This window comes from Lissotriton helveticus, chromosome 3_2 (genome assembly GCF_964261635.1).
Source record: "Lissotriton helveticus chromosome 3_2, aLisHel1.1, whole genome shotgun sequence".
Lineage (NCBI taxonomy): Eukaryota > Metazoa > Chordata > Amphibia > Caudata > Salamandridae > Lissotriton > Lissotriton helveticus.
This window is the reverse complement of record NC_136062.1, coordinates 258,687,883-258,710,126: the sequence shown is the minus strand read 5'-3', so window position 1 is coordinate 258,710,126 and position 22,244 is coordinate 258,687,883. Positions and strand designations below refer to the sequence as shown.

The window sequence follows — 22,244 nt, the reverse complement described above, 5'->3', positions numbered from 1 at the left end:
ATATGCAGCATATAACACTGTGTTTGAAGCAACACAACTGTGTAAACAGTACACAATAAATGTCATGGTGTATGAATGGAGTATTACCCGTGTTTCCGAGGGGATGCGTATCCATGTTACATTCATGTAGCTGTGCAGAAGGTTCAACTTGGCCTCCAGAGACAGGATTAAGCTGTGGAAACAAAGCAGGTAACAGTTTGTGTTCAGCTACTTACAAAACTATAGGGTGAGAGCTCTATTACTACCTGCTGAGCAAAGTTCCGAAGGTCGGTTGGATACTTACTCATTACTCCACCTCGGTCCCTCTTACCACCGTAGTACAGAGACATATCAAGTAAGGCATGCAATGGTTGAAGTAGTGTCTCAGTGGGATCAGTTTCTAATGAGACATGATGCCTCCAACCAACCAAGTCCTGAAGTATCCCCATGTCCATCCTTGCCAGACTCATTTTATATTAGTTTCTGAAACTCCTTTCATGATTAGAATATCCATAATATTATTAACAGGTCTAATCTGCATGAACAAAATTTAGTGGGCACAATGCACAAAGGCATTTTCACCTAAATTCGATTTAGGTGCGCAAACGGCATCAAATAGAAGCTTGGAGTGCACAAAACCTGCATTTATGCCTGTAAAGCGATTTACTCACATTTAAAATTAAACCACGTTAGTGTAATTATTCACACGGGTAAATCTTCTCTCATGAGAGGGTGTGGGCATTCCAGGTCATCGATGCCACAGAAAGCTTCTGACTACTGACATATCATTGATTTTGTGGGTATTCAGAGAATTTTTCACAACCATTCACACTCTGCACGAGATATTTACTTCTGGTAATGGCTGGAGTAAAACCATATCCAGGGCACACAAAGGGTCCAAAAAGAAAGGGCATACCCAAATTAAGCTCTACAAAGATAAAGAGAAAAAAGCTAGCAAGAGAAGGTACATTTTTGCTACCTTTTTGCATATGTGCAAATTCATTATCTGTATGTAAATGTTTGCAAAAGTTGACCAGACCACTGGTCAAGTCCCGACTGAATATGCACTACGTTCTCATACAGACCTTTCCAAGAAGCTCAATCATATTACAAGAGATAAAGCACCAGGGGAAAGAGTGGCCTTTAACTGCAAGAGACACCACTACACTAACCTAGCTCTTGAGAGTGTACTGGATGAAAATGGAAGTATAATTGACGGTGCAGGATCCTTCTGAAACAAGGGCACATGGAAAGAGTGGCGACCTCTACATCCCAACAAGGAATGTCTGGTCAGCTAAGGCTCAGCCTTATTTCATGAATCTAAAACTTGGGGGCAGGCGCTTGGGAGTTCATTGTCCATTTTATCAAAGGACCTACCCCCAGTCCTGAACACGGACACTAAGTTACCTACCTTTCAAGAACAGTTTTATGTCAGACTATTATTAGCAAAATGTATTCTGGCAGAAAATGGTATTCTAAATATCCTTGTCAAAAATATTATGAAATTGGGTGTAAATAGCCTGTCATAAACATCAATGTTACAATATGTTTGTAAACAATATTTAGGACACAATGTGACTGTTTGGTTAATATATACTTTGACCATACCTCAGCAGACTGCAGAAAACTGTTTAGAGAAGATTGTGATTGAACCCTTTGTCCCCAAAACTGGCAACCAAGAATGTAGGATCCCTGGATTTCAGTTTGTAATGAACTATAAAAACATTATTCTCCTATTGGCCTTTTCCTAATCCTAATACATTACCTCCTCGTCCATCTTCCTTGATGCAATCTTTACGTTTGAGACGCCTCTCCTCTGTGACACTACCAATTGCCTAGCTGAAGCAAAAAAGTTTAATCAAGATGGCACCATTACTCAGGCACCACCACGGGATGCAAGGAACTAATGATTCACAACCTGTAATATAGCACTCAAATGAAAGAAGTATAACACACCAAACTGGAAATTATCAACTACCATGCCCAGGGTGAGAGGGCAGGACTCAGGACTGCATCAAGAAAGACCAGGACTCAGAGTAATGAAGATTACCGGTAAGTAACCGGAGCATTATCTACATAGGTCTGCTGGCATGATACGAAACCCCAAAGTAGCTTAACAAACAATTACGCTTACTCTTACGATGGATTCAGGAGCATCTGAGATAATATTAATAAAGTTAATAATGACAAACAATGGATCAGGCAGATAAATAAATATAAATTAAAGATCAAAAATATGTTGGTGCCTCTAACTGTTAACTGGGTTTATGGTAAGTGCTATGGTAATGTTGCCTTTAGAACCTGAAACTACCTACCTCTTTTATGTTTTTGGTTAATTAAAATTCAGACATTTACCTGGCCAATCGTGTGTTATCGTTATCATCTTTCCCCCACTCCCAATCACTTCCAGGGTCAACGGCAAAGTGCAAAGGCAGCAATTTGTGTTCTGAGTCGGTCAGAGGGATAACAGCTGCAGAAAAAAGAGATTGTTAAAATTGCAAAAAGAAAAAAAAACAACAACAGAAGCAATTAAAATACAGTTATCATGTTTCTACTGAATAATCATGTAATCATGACATATTATGATATTCTAAAATTGTAAAATAAATTCCTTTCCCTCTATAACTTCGTGACGTATTCTTTAAAGCATTGGAACCCTCACAAAATCGATGACACTTGCAAAGTTTAAAAAAATAAAATAAGGTTAGAAAACTTGACTTACATGATAAAAAGTCTGAAAAAAACATGGAAGAATTCTCTCGCAAAAAGGTTTCTGATAGGAAACACTCTTACAAAATTGTGTCTTGCACTTTTTATCTCACTTATTTTTTTATTTGTGCATTCTGTCTCTTCCAAGTAGATTTTCATTCCCATATAATAAGTGCAACTTCACTCGAAGGAGACAGGTGAGAAAAACAAAGTTGCATAGATCCAAAGAGCAATATCTTGGGGTATACAGATTTCACAGGTGCAGACTTTAGAGCGAACACTAGGTTATACCACTCCAATAATCTCATCAGAAACAGTGATTATAATGTAGTTACAATTTTATTTAATAAGCCTACATTTTGACCCCAGCCCCAGCTGCGTGCCTGTCTTTTTAATCAAGTACATGCATATGACTATTGACATTTGCTATTATTAGCCACCAAATTTAAGAGTCTCCATTGCCCATCAGAAGCCATTGGGGCCAACGTTACCATTAGTAAAATAATGCCTGAAATAGGATAGCCATTATACACTCCCCATTTGCTCAGACAGCCATCATTTCCTGTTTCAAAAAGTCTAAAGCAAGTAGTCAGTCTTTCACTGTCTCTAGAACAAGTGAACGGAACACCCTGTCTTTGTTGTTTATGTGGAAGAGCGATACCCCTTAAAAATCTGTATGACAGTGGGGCACCCAATATTGGGTGAATCGGGGATGTTGTTAACCTCGAGGCCTATTGGGCAATGTGTCCCCGAGAGACAAGATTCAAAACAGAATTTCTAAATACAGTCAATAAGAAAGGACTGACTCAAAAAGGGAGTTTGAGATTATATTTAAGGGAAGCCATTAAGGTTTTTTAAAAGTTAATCTGCAATACAGAAATATGAGAATGCAAAAGTAGTAAAAATCTCTATAATATAGGTAGAAATAATTTGCCATGAAGTCTCACAGTGATAGAGTAGTACATAAGGGGTGAAATCAGATTTAGACTGTCTAAAATGTGCTGCAAACTCAGTAAGAAATAGGACAGTACCCCTAGAAGCTCAAGAAAGTTCTACGGCTAATCCCAAATTCAAAGGTACATATAGTTTTGTGGAATAGAAAATTATTAAAACTGTAAAGTCAGCATTGTGCAATCATTGCTATAACAAATCAGATTCTCTCAATTTAAATATCACATACTCTATCACCTTAGCATTAGTCCACTACATGAATACTGGTGCGCCTCCTTCTGGCCTCGGTGGTGGTTATATAATCAACACCGAAACATTGAGAACAAATGGAATTACAGTGCGTTTGCTGGAAGAACCTTGACATGTTGCTAAGGCTTCTCTTAGCAGGTTCTTCAAGAACAATATGTCATACAAAAATAAACAATTCATGAATTCCTGCATACACTAACAAGAAACACAAACACAAAATGTGCATCATGATGCAGCCTCCATTTTAAGCAAAATGTCGTTGAGGTCTGGTCGAGGCCTAGCTAGCCAAAGCTAGAAAAAGACATTTAAATACATCATAATGATTTTGTTTCAATTGCTATAGCTCTATGTAAGTACAACTGATATTATGCACAAAAACACCCTTAAGTCTTTCAAAAGAAACTAACATTACAGAAGAAACTAATATTTTGTCTTCTAAGAAAGGGTTGAAGTCTTTGCTCTTCGTTAAATAATGAAGGATTGTGCTTTGTTAGATTTTTTGTGATTTGCTTGCCTTTGAGCACTTACTCAGGACCAGCACAGCTATGGATAACAGCACCCTTTAAACAAGTAACAACATAACAAAATATTACAAGGAGGCCCCCAAATCCCTGATTCACCACAAAGCCTAGAATGCCTGCAATATGCCATTGGTGGAGCATATTACTAGTCCAAATCCACCAAAATCTCTAGAATGTCCACATTATGCCACTGAAAAAAGCGCTATATATCAATGGATGAATGGGGCTATCATATTGTCTAAAATACTCACATATGCCAAATGGGGCCTACTTATGCTAGATTCACTGTAATGGCTAGGCATTAGGCTAACAACGGATGGTGGAGAACTTGAATTATAGAGAGAAAGACTGTAAAGGCTATGGATTGTATTCACAAATAAAACGCAACAACATTAAAAATGATTACTTAATTAATGTACCAGTAATTGGATCTAACGTTTAGAGTGGGAGGCAAACACGAGTTTACTGTAGTAAATTGGGTATAATGTTATCCAGTGCAACAAAAGCACCAGAATTTAGAACTTAAGATGGCTGCTCTGTTTACAAATTAACGTCAACTTGTTCTCGCCTGATCAGCGAATAGATCAGTGTTGCAATTACAGAGCTAGACTGAAGTGATAGGAAATTTAAGATGGAGTAATTACACTCCTGGGTCATACCCTCATACAATACATGATAAAATTATCCCTGTACTTTCTGGCAATGCGAATTCCTTGATTATTCTAATGCACATTTTACAAGGCAATATTAATCAATATCTAACTTAACATCCTACAGATGACTAGTACATAATTCATTGGCTGCCTGGAGGGGCACCACAAAGCTGACAGTGATTGACTAACCAAGAGCATGCCTATGATATATGCTCTTTATTGTTCACCTTCAATAAAACATTATAACATGTGTGGCTATGGTTCCAATGTTTCTCAATTAAATACATATGTACAGCTGTCTATAACCTGCCTGCACAGGCAAATGCAATCATTAGCTTCAAAGTAATAAATCATCATCATGCTCCGTGATAGTGCAGCTCATTACTAGGACCGTGTACTGAAAGAAATGTAATCAGATATCAACACGCCATCTTGTCCAGGGTCAGACTGGTCCAGGCACCAAAATAAAAGTAGCCCGATTAGTGATTTAGAAAGCTAAACAATGCCCAGAGTATTGGTCTTGTCAATGTGAATGTCTTTTAGCCATGTTGTCTAGCAGTGCATCTGCTGTTCAGATTGTTTGAAAGTAACTGGTTCTAATGTAAAGCACTCAAATATCTTCGAGTGGTGTTGGTGCTACACAAAACTGGATACAAAAAAATTGAAAAACAGAGTCAGTGGAGGAGGGGATCTGTGCAACAGAGTTTAGCGGGGCAAGCAGCGATGGGCAAGAGGTGACCTGCCAACGAACATCAAATGTGGGCAGCCTATGGGAGATTATGTGATTTGCCTGTAATCACAAAATCTGGAACTGAGGCTGAGGCTAGGGAGACGATGTGGCAGCTTCTTGGGGGAGGATGTGGCATAAAGGTCCCAGCTGCCGACTATGGAGCTGGGAAACAGGGTTTGAGTTTCAGTGTCAGCTTAATAGCTTTGATACTGGGCAAATCATGCACTCTCCCCGTGCCTACAAAAATGGATGTCTCCTTGTATAAAGTAACTGGTGCTAATGTAAAGTGCTCCAATACCTTCGGGTGGTGTTTGGCACCATATAAAACTGCCCTAAAAAAAGTGGCTGGTGCTTATGTAAAGTGTTCCATTACCTTCGGTGGTGTTAGCGTTATTGAAATGGAACAAAAAAAACAATTGTGAAGAAAAGCAGAGTTGGGCAGTAGAGGATCTGGGGAAAGAGGGGACATGTGGAACAGGAGTTCAGCGTGGGCAAGCAGTGTCTGGCAGGAGTATGATGGGCAGCCAACAGCAAATGTGTGTTGCCACAGAGAGACTAAGTAATTAGCCTATGTTTACAGTGTCCTCATCAAAAGTAAGTGGTACTAAGGTAAAGCACTCCAATACCTTCTGGTGGTGCTAGCGATATATATGAAACTGCTAAAACATCCTTGATTCTGGGAAAATCACTTAATGTCCCTGTGCCTATAAAAATGAATGTGTCCCGGCATGCACGGTGCGAATTTGGCACCAGGCGACCAAACGCTTGGGCTGGACTGATGTACTGACACAGTCCACTCCGTTGTGGTACACACAGAAGTTAGGACTCTTGTGCCATCAACAAGGGTTTGACAAATGGGACACGATTGGACTCTCCAATATAGGTCACCTCGTGAAAAAGGGATGAGTCCTATCGTTCCCAGAACTGCAGGAGAAATACAAAATGGCCCAGGGGAGACATTTCGATACCTGCAGATTCTTAATGCCCTAATGACAGCTCTCCCAGACATGGGTAACCTCCCGGAATCCTCTCCTCTTGAGGATCGACTACTCTCTGAACTACTCCCTGATAAAGCCATTTTCCTAACGTAGCGCAAGCTGTGAAATAACCTCTCTGACCCTTTCCTAGCTCTCCGCAGCCGGTGGCAATCCAACATTGGTGACATTGACAACAACGATTGGCAAACTGCTCTAATGTCACCAAAGGATGCAGCCATATCACTTCGCTTCCGGGCTGATTCAATTCAAATTTCAGCATAGAACTTACCTTACCGGGTTTACACTGGCTAAAATTGGGACGCATCAGGACGCATATTGTCTGAGGGAGTGTCACCAAGATGCAACCTTCTACCATACTATCTGGGATTGTCCATTTCTGCATCACCTATGGGAAGGGGCTACCACATACCTGCAAGACGCACTAGGCAAACAGTTCAGCCTCACTCCATCCTGGGGGCTCCTCAACATTTGGGAACCATCCGGCCTTACTGAAGTGGAACAACAACTGGTTACTTTGGGTTATGTGTTGGTGAAGAGAGCCATTACAATGTGGGGGGTGGCAGGGCAGCCTTCAATAAATGTATGGGCGGCTGAGCTGGATAAATGTATGGTAGCAGAAAAAGAAGTATTCATACTCAGAGAATGCCCCAAAAAATGGGATAGGAAGTGGAGTGGGTAGAATGCTTATCATGGAAACCTATGTATATCTCCTACTGTAGAATTGGAAATGGCTAAGGGGAAACATCTCACGCTTGACATGATAGAATGAATGTATAACTATGTTCAGTAATCTGTACCTGATGTTCTAACATCGAACTGTCTGCAGTCTACACCTGTGATGATTGGAATTTTATTACTATTAAAAAAAACCAGTAATAATGAATGTGTCCTAATGTAAAGGAACTGGGTTTAGTGTAAAGTGCTCCAATACCTTTGAGTGTTGTTGGCACTAAAGAATACTGCACAAACAAAGTAAATGTTGCTAATGTAAAGCGCTCCACTACCTTCGAGTGGGGTTGGCGCTATATAAAACCGTTCTAAACAAAAAAGAGAGAGAGAACGGAACAAGAGGGCTCATCCGTCTCCTCAAAGAACTATTAACAAAGAAAAAGAAGTACCTAAATTGAATCTGCAAAGACCAGGATCCTACAGGTTACGGAAGTTGTCTCCCTTAAGGAAAACCCATTGGGTTTTTAAAAGAACCCTCACCCACTAACCTAGTTGGTGGCATGCTTCATCATTGGGTTGCACCTAGGGAGCCGAGTGCCTCCTAGGCATGCTTCGATGCCTGATTACAGTGGAGCAGGATTTTGTTGGGTGGGTAGGTGAATAAAGTGGGAGTGAACCTCAAAATTGCCTCCAGGACACTAAGTAAAATTACAGAAGAATATTTTCATTATATAGTTCCTCCATTTTAAAAATCAATGGTGGACTTGTAGGAGAAAACATTATTTTGCACATCCCAATGAAGTGAAGGGTCTTCATGTTTCAGCCAAACAAACCAGTGTCAATTGGCTTTCTTTAGTACCAGTGCTACCAGGACCTGCCGGATGCTAAGCAGGCATCGTGAACGCACACACACTAAGGTCTGCGTAAGTGAAAAAGTGGCTCTGTAACATAATCATATCCACCTACAATGAAAATTCCTGCAAGAGAATGTGAGACAAACATTTACAGCTAACAGCGACTACATCAAACAGTTAATAGTGGATGCAGAGTGGACCATGGTGGTAGTATCCAGATATATGTTCACACTCTCACCCTGCAGGCACCACAAACCATGTGCCCACGCCATCTGTTATATCTCTGCTGCACGACTACGATCACTCGTAGCGGCACCCCAGGAGTGGACGGGCAGCCAAGAACTCTGTGTGAAAGTTCCTCTGTAAACCACTTCAAGATTTTGCCCTGCCAGGACTACGGCTGACAGACACTCTTCCAGACACAGTTCCAGACACAGTTCAATACTTGGGCATTCCTCCGTTTCTGTTACCCTGACCACCCTGATGTTGTTACGGTGGTAGCTTTCCTCCACGTAAAGTTTCCCTGGCACGGTTGTCACTTCTTCTTTCATTTTGTGCTGATGAGCATTATTTTACACCTACATGGCTCAAGCCGGACCATCGTGGACTCTGCCTGCAAAATGATTTTGACCAACTTCTTGTGATCTGTCAGTAGGAGACCCATGTTCTGAGCCACAGTATCTTGTGTCCTTGTTAACTGTTATTATTGCTTCAAAGTGGGCCTCCAGTCCCGGGTCTCTAGACTCCCATAGAATGCCGGCACAGGGGTGACTGCCTGTATGGCTTTGTTCTGACCATTTGCTTCTATGTGCATGCCTGAGGTCCAAAAAGAAATCCATGGCTCCAGTGCTCCCCTAGAACCTCAAGAGAAAAAAAGGGGGCGGGGATTCAGGGCCGCCATCAAGAGCTCAGAGGCTACAGCTCAACCAGAACCCATACTGACCCCTGCTCTGGCACCCACCAATAAGCCAGCTACCCATTGCCTTGATGCTCACTGACCAGGCCCGAAACATCACCAGCCCCATGCAAGGCCCGCCACCTTCCCTCTCTGGCACGAGCACCCCAAGTGCCCTCAGCACTTTCCTACCCTCCTGTTCTAGTCGCTGTTGCGTGCACCTCTGCATCTTCTGGCTTCTACCACCCAACTCCAATCTGCGCCAGCTCAGGCCTCCTCCTGCAGGCTATTTCTGTCCCCAACAGGGAAGTGGCATCCTCCACTATATGACACTCCTCCATTTAGTGCAGGAGTCCCTGTGCTATGTCTATGGCTCACAGTCTCCGTAGTACACCCAGGCACGGAGTCCTTCTGTGGGCCAGCCAAGCTCCCTTCTGGACCCCATGACAGGTCCATAGGGACCCCCAATCCTGTAGCTGCTGGGTTACTTCTGGGTCCAAGCTCAGCCCCTCTCTGCACCAGTGTGGGCAAGGGTGCCACCCAGCAGTCCGGCGACAATCCTGTCTAGGCCCCATGTGTACCAGGCAGGATCCTCCTCCTGTCACCTCCAGGCCCCTCCTAGACCCTCTCTATGGTCTTCCACACTCTGCAAGGCTCCTCTAGTAGGCTATCCAATGCCTCCTGCATTAAGGTAGCTGTGTCCTATGGCCGGGGGCATTTTGGAATGCCATGGTCTAAACCATGCGGGCTGCTGCAGCTTCCGCATCCACAGATGCTGCTTCTTAATGACACCCACGGTGTCTGGGTAAATCACCCCATCCCTGCCTCCTTCTCACCCCATCAGAGGGCCCCGGGGAACCAGGATTGCTGCCATCGTTGGCCATAGGCGCCGGAGCTCGGTGCCTATGCATCTGACTCCATTTGCCATGCCACACCCCTCTTTATAGGAATGCAATTTTGTACTTTGCAAAAAAAAGCCAGATGAATTCGCTTTTTGTGTGCAAAACTTTTTGCGCATCTATCAAAAACATCTTAAATTGTTTGAGCATTGAGCATAAAGATGCTTTAGTGTAAAACGTTCACAATCTGCCTGTCAATCCCTACTCTTGCCTGAATTTGCCCACATGAATTTCTTTTAGAAACCCTAAAAGTGACATTCAGGGTGTAAAAATTCCAAACAAGAATAATTTTAACCTTTAGCCTTCAACCTAGGGCTTTATTTACAGTCTGATGGAGTGGGAGAACCGCTGTAAAGCAGCGATGCTCCTGCCCACCACACTCGTGGTTCCTCCACTGCATCTAAAGTCAAGGGAAATTCCAGGTTCACACTGCCTGGTAGCCTGTCCACCAGGGGCCACCAGGTCACAGTGACGTTAACCCCATACTGGGGGTAGGATGAATGCCACTGAGTTTCCCTATAAGCGTCTACAGAATCCCTGGTGGACACAGACAGTAAAAATGCAGAATGGTACGCACGAACAGAGACAAAACTTTATGTGCATCGTGGTCATTTGCTTATTGTTTAGAATAAACAATGTCCCACTTCGGCAGATTGTTTTCTCTAAATAAAACAGTTTGCAGAACAGTTGCTGCGGAGCTGCATATCTGCACAACATTGAGATCCCTCCAAAGGCAATTGGGGATTTCTACATATGGCGGATGGTCCTCCGCCAAGGTGCCGCAGACCTCCGTCTTCTCCCCCTGACAGACCAGGCACTGCCTGGGTCTAAATGACCTGCCTGGTTTACTGAAACCTTAAATAGGTCTCCAGTTGTCATTGCAAATTCTGTACGATAGTAAGTAAAACAAATTATTTTTACAACCAGCCTAGCTTAATTTGATGTGAACATTTTTGTCCAAAATGTACACTTTTATTTAGCCAGAATCTTCATTCAGGTTGTGGTGCTATATTGTAAAATAGTGTGAAATATTATGACTTTTTCATCTTCTATTTAGAATGTGCCTCTTCTTGGCATTTAGTCCAAATAAGCGATCATCCACCATTAAAAATGATGAGGAAAGGTGAGCTCTTATTTGCCCCCATATGTGCAGTCACCTAAACCATAAGCGTCTTTCTGTTATAACCTCTCATAAACGAACATTAGTTCAATTCCTGGAAGCACTGTTCAAACAGATGTGCAGACTTTCATACTATGATGAAAAGAAAGCAGCTGCGAGAATTCTTGGAAAGCTACAGGTATCGCATTTCCAGTTGAACCTAGTCATTTGTAGTAGAGATCATACAGAAAAGATTCTTATGACCTATATATGTTTCGCTCTTCAGATCATCCCTGCAAGGAATGCTCACTGCCCACAGACAAGGAAACAAGAGATAGAACTTCCCCCTACATCCACTCAAGTACCAAGGTAACACATCATAGCAACCCCTCGGCGGCTCTTTCTTGCATACTGTCATGATGTTTCACTGCATGAAATGACATTGTTTACTATCAGGTTAAGAACATCCAATAGCCTATTCCAGCTACTCTAAAAGAGAACCCGTTCGTCATGATGACTGTGATAGCAGCACCCCAAGCAACGTACTACTGACAAAACTCCGACAAGATGAAGAGTGCAAATGTACCCCCTTATTAACACCAGCATCAGCCCCACAGTCAATACTGCACAGTCAAAGTCCATAGGACTGTCTTCTATTTTGTTCTATTATGCTTTTTCTAAAGTGCAGTGTGCACCAATTGCTTGGCATCTCTAGCACTGTTGTGATACTTCATGCGTAATCTGTCACAGTAGGCTCCATTTTTTATGCATCTCGGCTGTTGTAGGATAGGTAGTGAGGACTTCTGTTTAACCCATTACAGTGCTGTCAGGCTTGCTGCTTTCTTTTGTGAGGGACCTGTGAGTTTTTGTTTTGCATGGTGGAACAGGAAGTTCTTAAGGCTCTCAGTTTAGGACCTTGACGGTTCATATGCCCTCTATGGTTGACATCTGGGAATTCAGCTTGGGCTGGTCTATTCTGTTTGACCATAGCTCCTAGACATGTGTCCCATGCTATCTAGTAACTTGCAAGCATTGGGTACATCCTATACTTTCTTCAACCTTTGACTGTAACCTTGCGTAGATAATAGCAATTTCTGGACCATTTCTTCCTTTTGTGGAGACCCAGTGCTAATCACATAAGGAAATGTTATCACAAACTTAGAGACACTCAAGATCAGATTTGTGGAAAGTGGGGCATCACCGCTATTTCTTCGCACCAGATTGAAATTTAGTGCACGGTGGCACAGACAGTAATGAGGCCTCTTTCTAGTGAAGAACATAAATTATCATTTACACATGTGCTCCGAAAATTGACCAGAACTTTCTCTCTATTACCCATAAGATGCTCCTCCTGCCGCACGCCAATATCAAGACCATTATTACATTTGGCTATAGTTTATGTACATGTCTATCTAAGTATATGCAAACACCCGACAAGGATTACCGTGAGAGAGGTGATGCCATATTGAGTCAAATGTTTTTTGATGAAAGTAAATTTGTGGCGAATGATGACCTTGAAAATATCTCTACACATGATTTTCCTTTAGAATGTTAGCAATCTTCTTTGGCTCCTCCTGCGCAAGCCTGTGATTTTCCACAGAGTTTAATAGTGACTAAAACACTTGTGTCGAAAATTCCAAGGAAAACCTTTAGTGGTAACTTCACTGTGGGGAGGGTATTTGTATCTATGTATGAGAATTTGATATTTAAAAGAAGATATGACTCAAGGCATGGACTTATTTGGCAGGTGTTCAAAGACGTGGTTATTGACGTATATTGACGTTAAGGAAAACCGTGGTATCTGTACTGATATCATCAATGCTTTACTACTGCAATGCTCTGTTTACCAGTGCTTCTAAACACAGTATCCAGAAATTACAGACTGTTCAAAATGCTGCAGCAAGAGTACTTTAAGGATTCTCTAAATTTACCTCTGTGACCAAAGTCCTAGTTCATCTCCACTGGCTGTCGGTCCCAAAACTGATCCAGTTCGAATCTCTCTGCATTGCATTCAAATCACTGAACAATCTAGGGCCAATGCAACGGGCTAATCATTTAAACCCTACATCCCAGCAAGATCCCTCAGATCAGCTGAGCTTGGGAATCTTGTCGCCTCGAGAATAAAAAGGGTCCAGGTGGAGTGGTAAGAGCTTCAACAATATAACAATCAAACTGTGGTACTCTTTTCCAACATCACTCAAAAAAGAGATGGAGCAGCTAAAATTTAGAAAGGGTCTAAAAACATGGCTGTTTGGGCATAACACCTAATCTATTTGAGTTGAATCCATCTGCTTCACGGCTAGCACCTAGACATCTTAGGGTATTGAATGCTTTATAAATACATCACTATCATCATCATCGTATAATGAAGATGTATGTACATATGTATGTTTATGGTATTTTGATAGTGGGAACCTAGACAAACAGCAGTGGAGTTCTGTACATGGTCAAAGACAAGCATAAAGTAAATGAGTAACAGGAAAGGTAGCTGGGTCATGGACAGTTAATGAATTGTGATATAGTGTTCTTTAAAGAGGTGAGTCTTCACCTCTTTCTTAAGTTGTAATAGTGCTGGAATGGTCCCGATGGATATGGGGATATTTTTCCAGAGATCCTGGGTGCATACATGGAAAAGGCCTGCTGTCTTTTATTTTTGCTTTTTACAGATATTATTCCACAGTCTGATGGTCCTCTGGCTTTGGGCTGACTGAGAACAACCAGAGATAGACAAGTCGGTAAGATAATTGTGGTTGCTGAGCATGATCGTTTTGTAAATTATGCAGCTCGTTTTGAATATGGTGCAGGCTGGCATGGAAAGCCAGTGTAGTTCCATCGGGATGGGAATGATGTGATCATATTTCCTCAGGCCATGGATTAGACATGCTGTGATATGTAGGATGCCCCTAAGGGGTACCAATGTGGCGTTTGGGAGGCCATGGAATCGGGCATTACCACCATCCAGGTGCAAGATTATGAGGGACTGAAAAGCATTTCTGAAGTCACTTTCTGGAAGAAATGTGTACCTTGAGGGTGAGGCAGGGTGTCCCTGGTAATTCTAAGTGACTCAGCATTAGGCGAAAAGTTGGAATCCCTAAAGGTTCATGTTATAGAGTATAGTTTATAATGTTTCTTGTTTGTTGTTATTGGAAATTGAATAGGCATTATGTGTTGGTTGGGTTGAGCTTCAGGGTGTACGAGACACCAATGTTGGAAATGTTGACAGTTTTGTTTTCTATGGTATTTCCTTTGGTGTGTACCTTCAAGTAAAAATGTTTTTTTATTCAAAGAGTTGTATACCAGATTCGTAGCGGAAGAGATTCATGCAAAGATAACAAGGGCCTCCTTTGCTGAGTGGCATATGGTTGTAACTCTAAGCCAATGCTTTCTTCAGTCTGTAAACTGTATCTTAATAATAGTTATTCTGTCAAAAATGTTTAAAACTCCATTAGGAAATTTAAGTGGTCCTGTTCTGTTTTTTATAAAACTTCATGCACAGAAGGGGATAATTTGTTATGTTTGGGGACAGTGTGTACTCTGAGACTTGGTTCTTCGTTGTACAAGTAATTTCATGCAGTTGGGCAGCCAGCACCACTTTGTGACTATTGGCAATGACGTACCGTCCACGGCACACTGTGCCTTCCTAATTCAAATGCGAGAAAAGCACCGTTTGTGCTTGTAGAAAAGCATTGCCGGTGGCATCCACAAGCAGCAATGCTGGATTGAATATGTGGTGATAAAAAAGAAAATCAAGTGCAGATTGCTCTTTCTGAAGATTATGAATATAATTGGCTCCAATTATAGCAGGCTTTGCTGACTCACTGTACTATAATTGTGTGCCTTTAAACCATGGGATAGTGTTTAATAAAATCCTACCTTAACCTGCTGATTCACTGCTATGTCTGAGCACTTGATTACTTATACAATTAATGTGGTGGGTTAGCATATGTGATTACGTTTTACTAAAATACTGACATATCTTATAATGTATCATTCATGTGTTCAAATGTATATTGATCCGTTTCAGGTGAGCATTAGTGGAGAAGAGAAGTGCTATAGAAGTTTAAGTACAAATGCTTCGGAGCATGGGTAATAAGAGTCTAAATTGAACTGAGGTATGTTCTCCGAATTCGCCAGTTGCTGCACACAACTTTGCACCGCTGGGTATATTTTAAATGATACTTTGTGACTGGAGTAGGAATGTGCTTAGAATCATGATCTGCTGTCTTCAACTGTGCCCCAGTCATCATGCACATGTATGTGTGAGGTGGTGCTAAGCTTTATTTGGATATGAAAAGGTGTATTTGTTGTAATGGTAATGGAAGGTAGTAGGAAATGGTGGAGTGACTCAAAATCCACACACAGTCGCCTAAAGCGACCAGCATTATATTGTCACTATTCTTCAAATATCGTGAATGTTAGCTGGGAGTTGTGCTTTCTACTTTTCTGTTAAGCACATCTCTCTGATATAGATTGATGACTGATTGTCCCTTACTATAAGTGAGGGAACTGAGGAGTAAATTAAGGCTGGATAAATGGAACTACCCAGAGAAGTAGGATGGGAATCAGTCTCCCTACCGTCCTGCAAGGGATGAGCAATGCATAGACTGGGTGGCATACTAGCTACTCATCAAAGTTTGGACAGTTCTTTCTGTTTGAGACAGCTTTCCACCTAATGGTCTCATGCATCCATGTCCTAAACTTCTCATAAGGTTATCAAAATACTTTTGTCTTGAAGGAGTGGGGCTTTCAATACCTTAGTTTTCAGATATAATCATTAAATCACCCCCGCCACTGGTTGTATGTACCTTTGTTCGTCAATGAGGATAAATCAAAAGGAGCAAAGGTCTACATCAATCCAATAACATAAAAAATAATTTGTTACTTTTAGCCCAGTCAATAAAGAGAAATGTGTAAGAATTAAAACATTGGAATAATATGGAGTAAGATACTCAATAAGGAGCACTAATACGAGACTCGATGCTTAAGCATAGAGCCTTTGCATAATAAGCTGGAAAGTATTCTCAGCTATACATCATCAGACATCAATGAAGTAAGCTAAGAAATCTCCCAAACAGAGATATTTAGAGAAACTCAAAGAGGAGTCCCCTTCCAGTGCGAATGAAAGACATTTAAAGGGAACAGGTCTCAGAGAAGTCCTCATCAGAGATAGGTCCTCTCTCTTCTAAGATCAAACACTTATGTAAACACTGATATAAACACACAATATTCTGAATGGCAACAAATGTCTTTTAATCTCCTATATTATCCAATAGGATTCTAGTAAACTGCTACTCACACTTGTACAATAGTCTTTAGTGTTAGACCTTGAGAAGTTACATTGTTCACATTCTGTAGTCCAGGCTGTTCTTCTTATGAATCATCCTTCCGATTGCCTCTTCTTCTCCCGGTGAAAACCTCACTATCAGTTGTCTAATACAAAACAAAAGCCTATGCACTAACTAATAGACGGCTTCTAGAAAGTTACAACATCTGCAGCATAAGCGAAAAACCTCTTGTGATAAATAATGACTTAAATTAAAACAGACCTTTGAATGTTAATGCACCATTTTCAATTAACATGGCATCAACAGGTAGACTAATTTAAGTCAGCCCTGGCTTACTTTACTTGGAGGCTTATATCATTAAAGTATGATTACCTAGTTTAAAAGTTTTAGTATATGTGTTAATTAAACACAGGTTTTAAATATTTTAATAAAAAGCATTTTTGTTTGCAAATGAAAATCGCACTAGCAGGCTCAAGGCAGACTGACTCATATGTGGAACCCTAGACTTTACACATAAGTTATATGATATAGCCTAACGGTTGGCTTAAGGCAGATAGAAGTAAAACTCACAATTAGAAAAAGTAACACATGGCTAGTAACTTTGTATGGTCTATATTTCAGCAAGTCAGGATGAGCATAAAATAACATTCATTGCAATAGGTAATCCAGAAACAGTTGTCCGATCCCTCCTTCTTGGACGATCTTACTTAAAAGGCTGGCAAACTTCACTGTTGTCAGAAAAAGTGCCTTACATTGATTTAGATCTGCACCTGCATGTAGGAGTAAGGCTGTTTTCTCACTTGCTGTACTGTTGTCAGTTCTGCTTTTGAATGTCTACTTTCTGTTATACACATCATTTGATTTTCACGCACCTTCTTTTATTTCTATGAAATCTGAAAATTGAACAGCAAGTGTATTTGACTAATAGGGTGGGACTACTCCTATATTTAATGAGAAACATGCGACAGCCTCAATGTAACTCTATTTACTCATTCTTTACTCACCTTGAAAGACGTTATTTGTATTGCTCCACATAATTCGAACAAACATGACTACACTCTCTACATCATTACTAAGAAGGCTCCATTTCTGGTTAATGCTTTGAAGGGAGAAGCACGTCAGCTTCCAGTGGCAAACCATTCTTGAACAGTCTGCCTTCCATTTCTATTGTTGTAGCAAGTGACTAATTTAAGGCAAGCCACTTTTTATTTCATTTTGTCTCAGGTAAAACCAGCACTAAAGTGAGACTGGAAGATAATATGAATAACAATGCTGCCCCTTGAATCACAACATGCACTCTATCACTTCTGATGAGTTCAGCCAGTAACAACCCCTGTCCACCCACACATGTTCTAGACACATAAAAAGAAGTCAGGAGTAGGCGACATCTGCCTTGCTGCACAATCTGGTGAATATTACTATGTCACGGAATATATTCTTCAGTGTGATGTTGATCTCTACGACCTGTAGCATTACAAAGCACCCGCTAAATGGCCATTAAGTGTAGACTATAACTAAGAACTCATTGTGACTTGCCCCGTACTTGGCTGAGTGTCCATTTTTTAAAATAAGAAGTAGTGACAAGCTTATCTAGGCCCCTTCATTTCTGCAAACCAGTACCTTCAGGTTCCTCAAAGCCATGAGGCATTCATCAATTCTGAACAGGACCCCTTTAATTCACATTTTACTCAGACTCAAGTCATTACATTGGCCTTTTTTTTTACAAAAATATCTGATTTCAAAATAGTCTGCCTCGTTCACAAGTCTTTTCATTGACCCAGCATGTGAAAGACAAAATGAGCTCTGTATCATTCAATCCATGATCCTTATAGCAAATTCTAGTTACACATCCTCCTTTCAGACGTACCAGATTGAGCATTTGCCAGACTGGTCTTTGTCCAGAATAGCACAGTGGGCGAATGTGGCCCCAAATGATTGCTGTGGCTCAGATTAATCAAAGCTTTCCTGGAAGGGACCTGGCCTTGCAGTTAGGGCTGGACTGTATGTATTGGAGCAGGACCAGCGCTGATCTTCATGAGACAGGTTTTTGTCTAGAATGGCACAATGAGTGAAAAATTATGATCTGGAACGCGGCCTGAGCTATTGCCACTGATTAGTTCTAGCATTCGTTCCATCAGCTTGTTTTTGCAGTATATGCCCTAAGTGAAACAAGTATGCCCAGATATTAGTCCCGTACTCACTGTTTCATAGGACTCAAGCTAGACCTCAGTGATGAGACCTAACTAGGTCAAAACTGGTCTGGGTTTGCTTGTGCTTACACATGACGGGGACCTGGGCTGCCTAAGGGAACCAAGCCAGAGATCATGGATGCATTAAAGGTAGACGAAAGAAGGAAAAGAAGATTAAATATACATACTGTAGAACTTATATGTAAAGCTAGCAATGGATTGAAAAGGGAGGCAATGAAGATTGTGCCAGATAAAATTACATATCAGATTCTGATACTAAAGGGAATGAAGCTAAGAGTGGTAGAGATTAAAGAGATGAACAGGAGTTTGTGGAATGCAGAAAGGACATTCAAGAGACTCATGAATGCAGGAAGAATATCTATTTTAGTAGTCTAAAGGAAAAGGAAGTCTCTAAATGAAAACAATCTCTAAAATGGAAACAAAAAAATCTTTTTGGAGTGTCAATGGTATGACTTGGATTAGAAAGCTGAAAGGAAATGAGAGAATGGAAACATTGTACAATGGCAGTTATTAGATTAAAACTGCATTTGATAATATGTTGATTGTAAAGGTCTGAGTGTAAAAGTTAATCACAGCTGAAGAATGAAGAAGTAATGCTAGAACACGTGGTTGTTCACCCTTTCAGTGGTTAAACATCACAGAGCTCCAGGTTTCTGGTTGATCCATTAGGTGAGACACTAACTTCCACTGATTCCACTGTTAATGTGAGGCCTGAGGAGAGCATATTGGAGATGCCTTCCAGGAGTATAGTTTTCATGTCTATTACACCTGGAAACAGGCAGAACAATGCTAAAAGCATGAGTGGCGCGTTCCTGTTCTTATAGAACATACTGCTAATGTCATGTGAATATATGGCAGACCTGCTGAGAAGTGTTTGATTTATCCAGAAAAGTAAAGCAACCTTACTGAGAGTGTTTGTACTATCCAATTAGAGGGGTCATCCAGTGTGAAGCAAATAAACAATTATTTTTAAACAGTCCTGTATCTCTGATAATCAAAATGTTGCTTTGTTAGATGATGTTAGCTGGTGTTATGAGATGCCTTGTGACACCATTCACTGTATGGCCCATTTAATAGAACTGCGCATTTCCTGAGAAGTGTACAGGTTGGAATGACTTGAGGAACATGCATATGCTAAGTTACATAGGATTTTTTCCTCACCAGTATAGCAGAAACCCTGAACAGGGGTACAACCAACCCTCAGATATTTTGGTACAAAAATATTTTAAAAGAGAAATGTGATTGTGTTGCAATCATGGGATGATGCAAGCAGTTTGCAAACTAGTACTTAAACTGCATCGAGCAAAATAATCTTTGGGGGACGTGAGGCACACTCTAAACCCTAGGGGAGAGAAAGAGGATGCATCCTAGAAGAGTTAAAAGTACTCTATTTCCAAGAACAAAGCTCAAATTAGCACTATGAGAAATTAGGTTATAAGATGTGATGGATGAAAGTCTATCACAAGTAATAATTGTGCAACTTTCTCTTTACTGGGAACCAAGTACCCCATTGTAGCACTTTGCTCTTGCAGAGCAGTAAAGCAGAGCAGTCCAAGGCCTACTCAGGGAAGGTGGTGTGGGCTAGTACCCACAGCTCACTGGTACGCAACAACAACACTGTCCAGTAGGGAATTTTTCTTATACAAATGCTAAATGCTTTTATTACACATACTACTGAATACTATACATTAATTACAAATGTATCCAATCAGTAGATGGAAATACCTTTGGGGACACCCTCAAAACATGTTACACCCTTCGTGGGGTCTGAATCCTTATTGCCACAATACTCCCACCGATACTGGATGCAATATCACAATATAAGAAATGTCACTGCCAATAAGGCAGGCCTACAGTCTGTGTCAAGGTGTCACCACATCAGTAAAGCAGAAAACTTGTTATAACCCACCATTGCAACTCCATTGAAATCAATAGGGGTAGTACCAATAATTAATACCATTGATTATAATGTGAAACCTTGCATTGGCAACCATGACCATTGTTAATAAAGCATTGCATGGATTAACTTTTGTCTCGGTGTCTTATTTCGGCTTTTACAGTGCTGCCATTACAGCTTTAGGACCTACCAACAGCAGTCAATGCACTCCCCAGTCCATTCTAGATGTGCTTTGAAATTAGGCAAAACATGTCCAAGGGGCATAAATGTAACCCCTTTATGACTTTTCGGTCAACTTTTCAGGAGGTCTGCTCTACTCCGTGCAGCTCCCCAAACACATTCTAAGATGCATTGGTGGTGCCCTTGCCCTTCCTAGTGCACAACCGCACCACAGGAGTATATGTTATTTTAAGCCCCCTTGCCAGGGTTTATGGGGCATTCCTTTGCCCTCCAGTATGAATATACTTTGCCATTTTCAGGAAATGTTATTTTTTTCTATTTAGCAGCCTCCCGCTGCAATCTTTTTAATTTAAATACTGGGTGCCTGTGCTCACTGGACACATGGTGCCCACTCTTGCACTGCCCAGTGGGCTCCCTGCCTGATTGACACTGCTCCTGGTATAGGCACCAGAACTGGCAACTTGTTTCTCCCAACTATGTCCTGTGGGCAAGTAGTGGTGGGATGATGTTTGCCTCCCCCCCCCCCGCCCCCCTAGACATGGGCAACAGGGAGCTGGGCGACTCATCACCTGAGAGAGGATCATGGTGGCGCTCAAACTGCAGCTTTTTGTCCCAAGGAGATGGGTTCCCCCAGGCTAGTTCCAATTAATTGGATCTTGGGTGATGGGTTCCCTGGAGTTGCGGAAAATCTTGGTGAAGTCTCTATTTAAAAAGTTTTCAAATGAGGATGCGCTAAGCCCCAGCCTGGCCCACCCATGGCTATGCCTGGCCTGGCATTTTCTGTAACATGTAGAGTACCCACCTGGGAACAAGCTTTAGATGCAATTTTGCCCAGCACATGAGGCCTAGTTCGATAATATTGGTCTCATTTTCTTAATGGGGACAAGCTCTAACCCTGGGAGCACATTCGCTGGCCTCCTTGCCTCTTACAGGTACTTTTTTTGGGAGGCGGTTTTGCTGCATCCTTGCCAAACCTGTCTTCTGCTTGGGTACTTGTTGCTCTCTTCTGCTGGGAGAGCTTCATCCACAGCCTCCCTGGAGGCAGGAAGCTGGACAACCTACATGCCACACTTCCAAGGTTCCACAGTCTCTTGGCTACTTGAAAGCTACCTGTGTATCAGGGGAGTCCAGGACCAGTCCACAGAAATCGCAGAGGAACCATTCAGGATCCCCCAGCAGGTCCATTCTTCCAACTGTTCCTGAGGGGGCACAATATGGCCGATGCCATTGACCCCGGAAAGACCATTCCTAGTCCTAGGGGACACCCAGATATAACATTCTTTAGACCATCCTTTCAGAGCCATCAGGTGACTTATACTTTCAGCTGGAAATGTGCTTGCAGTTGTCATTCCCAGGTCAAGTGTCTTCTCCATAGTCTCTCCCTTGTGCAGGGGTTTTTAAGAGGGGGTAGAAAGTACTAGAAGCCAGGCACCTGTATTAATCCTAAGGTGCCACATCATCACTCC

The 22,244-nt window shown here is 41.6% G+C and overlaps 1 protein-coding gene across 1 annotated transcript in view; it reads right to left on the bottom strand.

Moving 5' to 3' along the window:
- OTUD7A (OTU deubiquitinase 7A) overlaps nt 1-22,244 on the bottom strand; it is a 681,211-nt gene that overhangs the window by 37,156 nt on the left and 621,811 nt on the right. Inside the window, exons 10-11 of the mRNA XM_078685161.1 lie at nt 2,335-2,449; nt 88-172 (exon numbers count right to left, since the gene is read on the bottom strand). Coding sequence (XP_078541287.1) covers nt 88-172; nt 2,335-2,449 — 200 coding nt within the window. The remainder of the gene's footprint in view (nt 1-87; nt 173-2,334; nt 2,450-22,244) is intronic.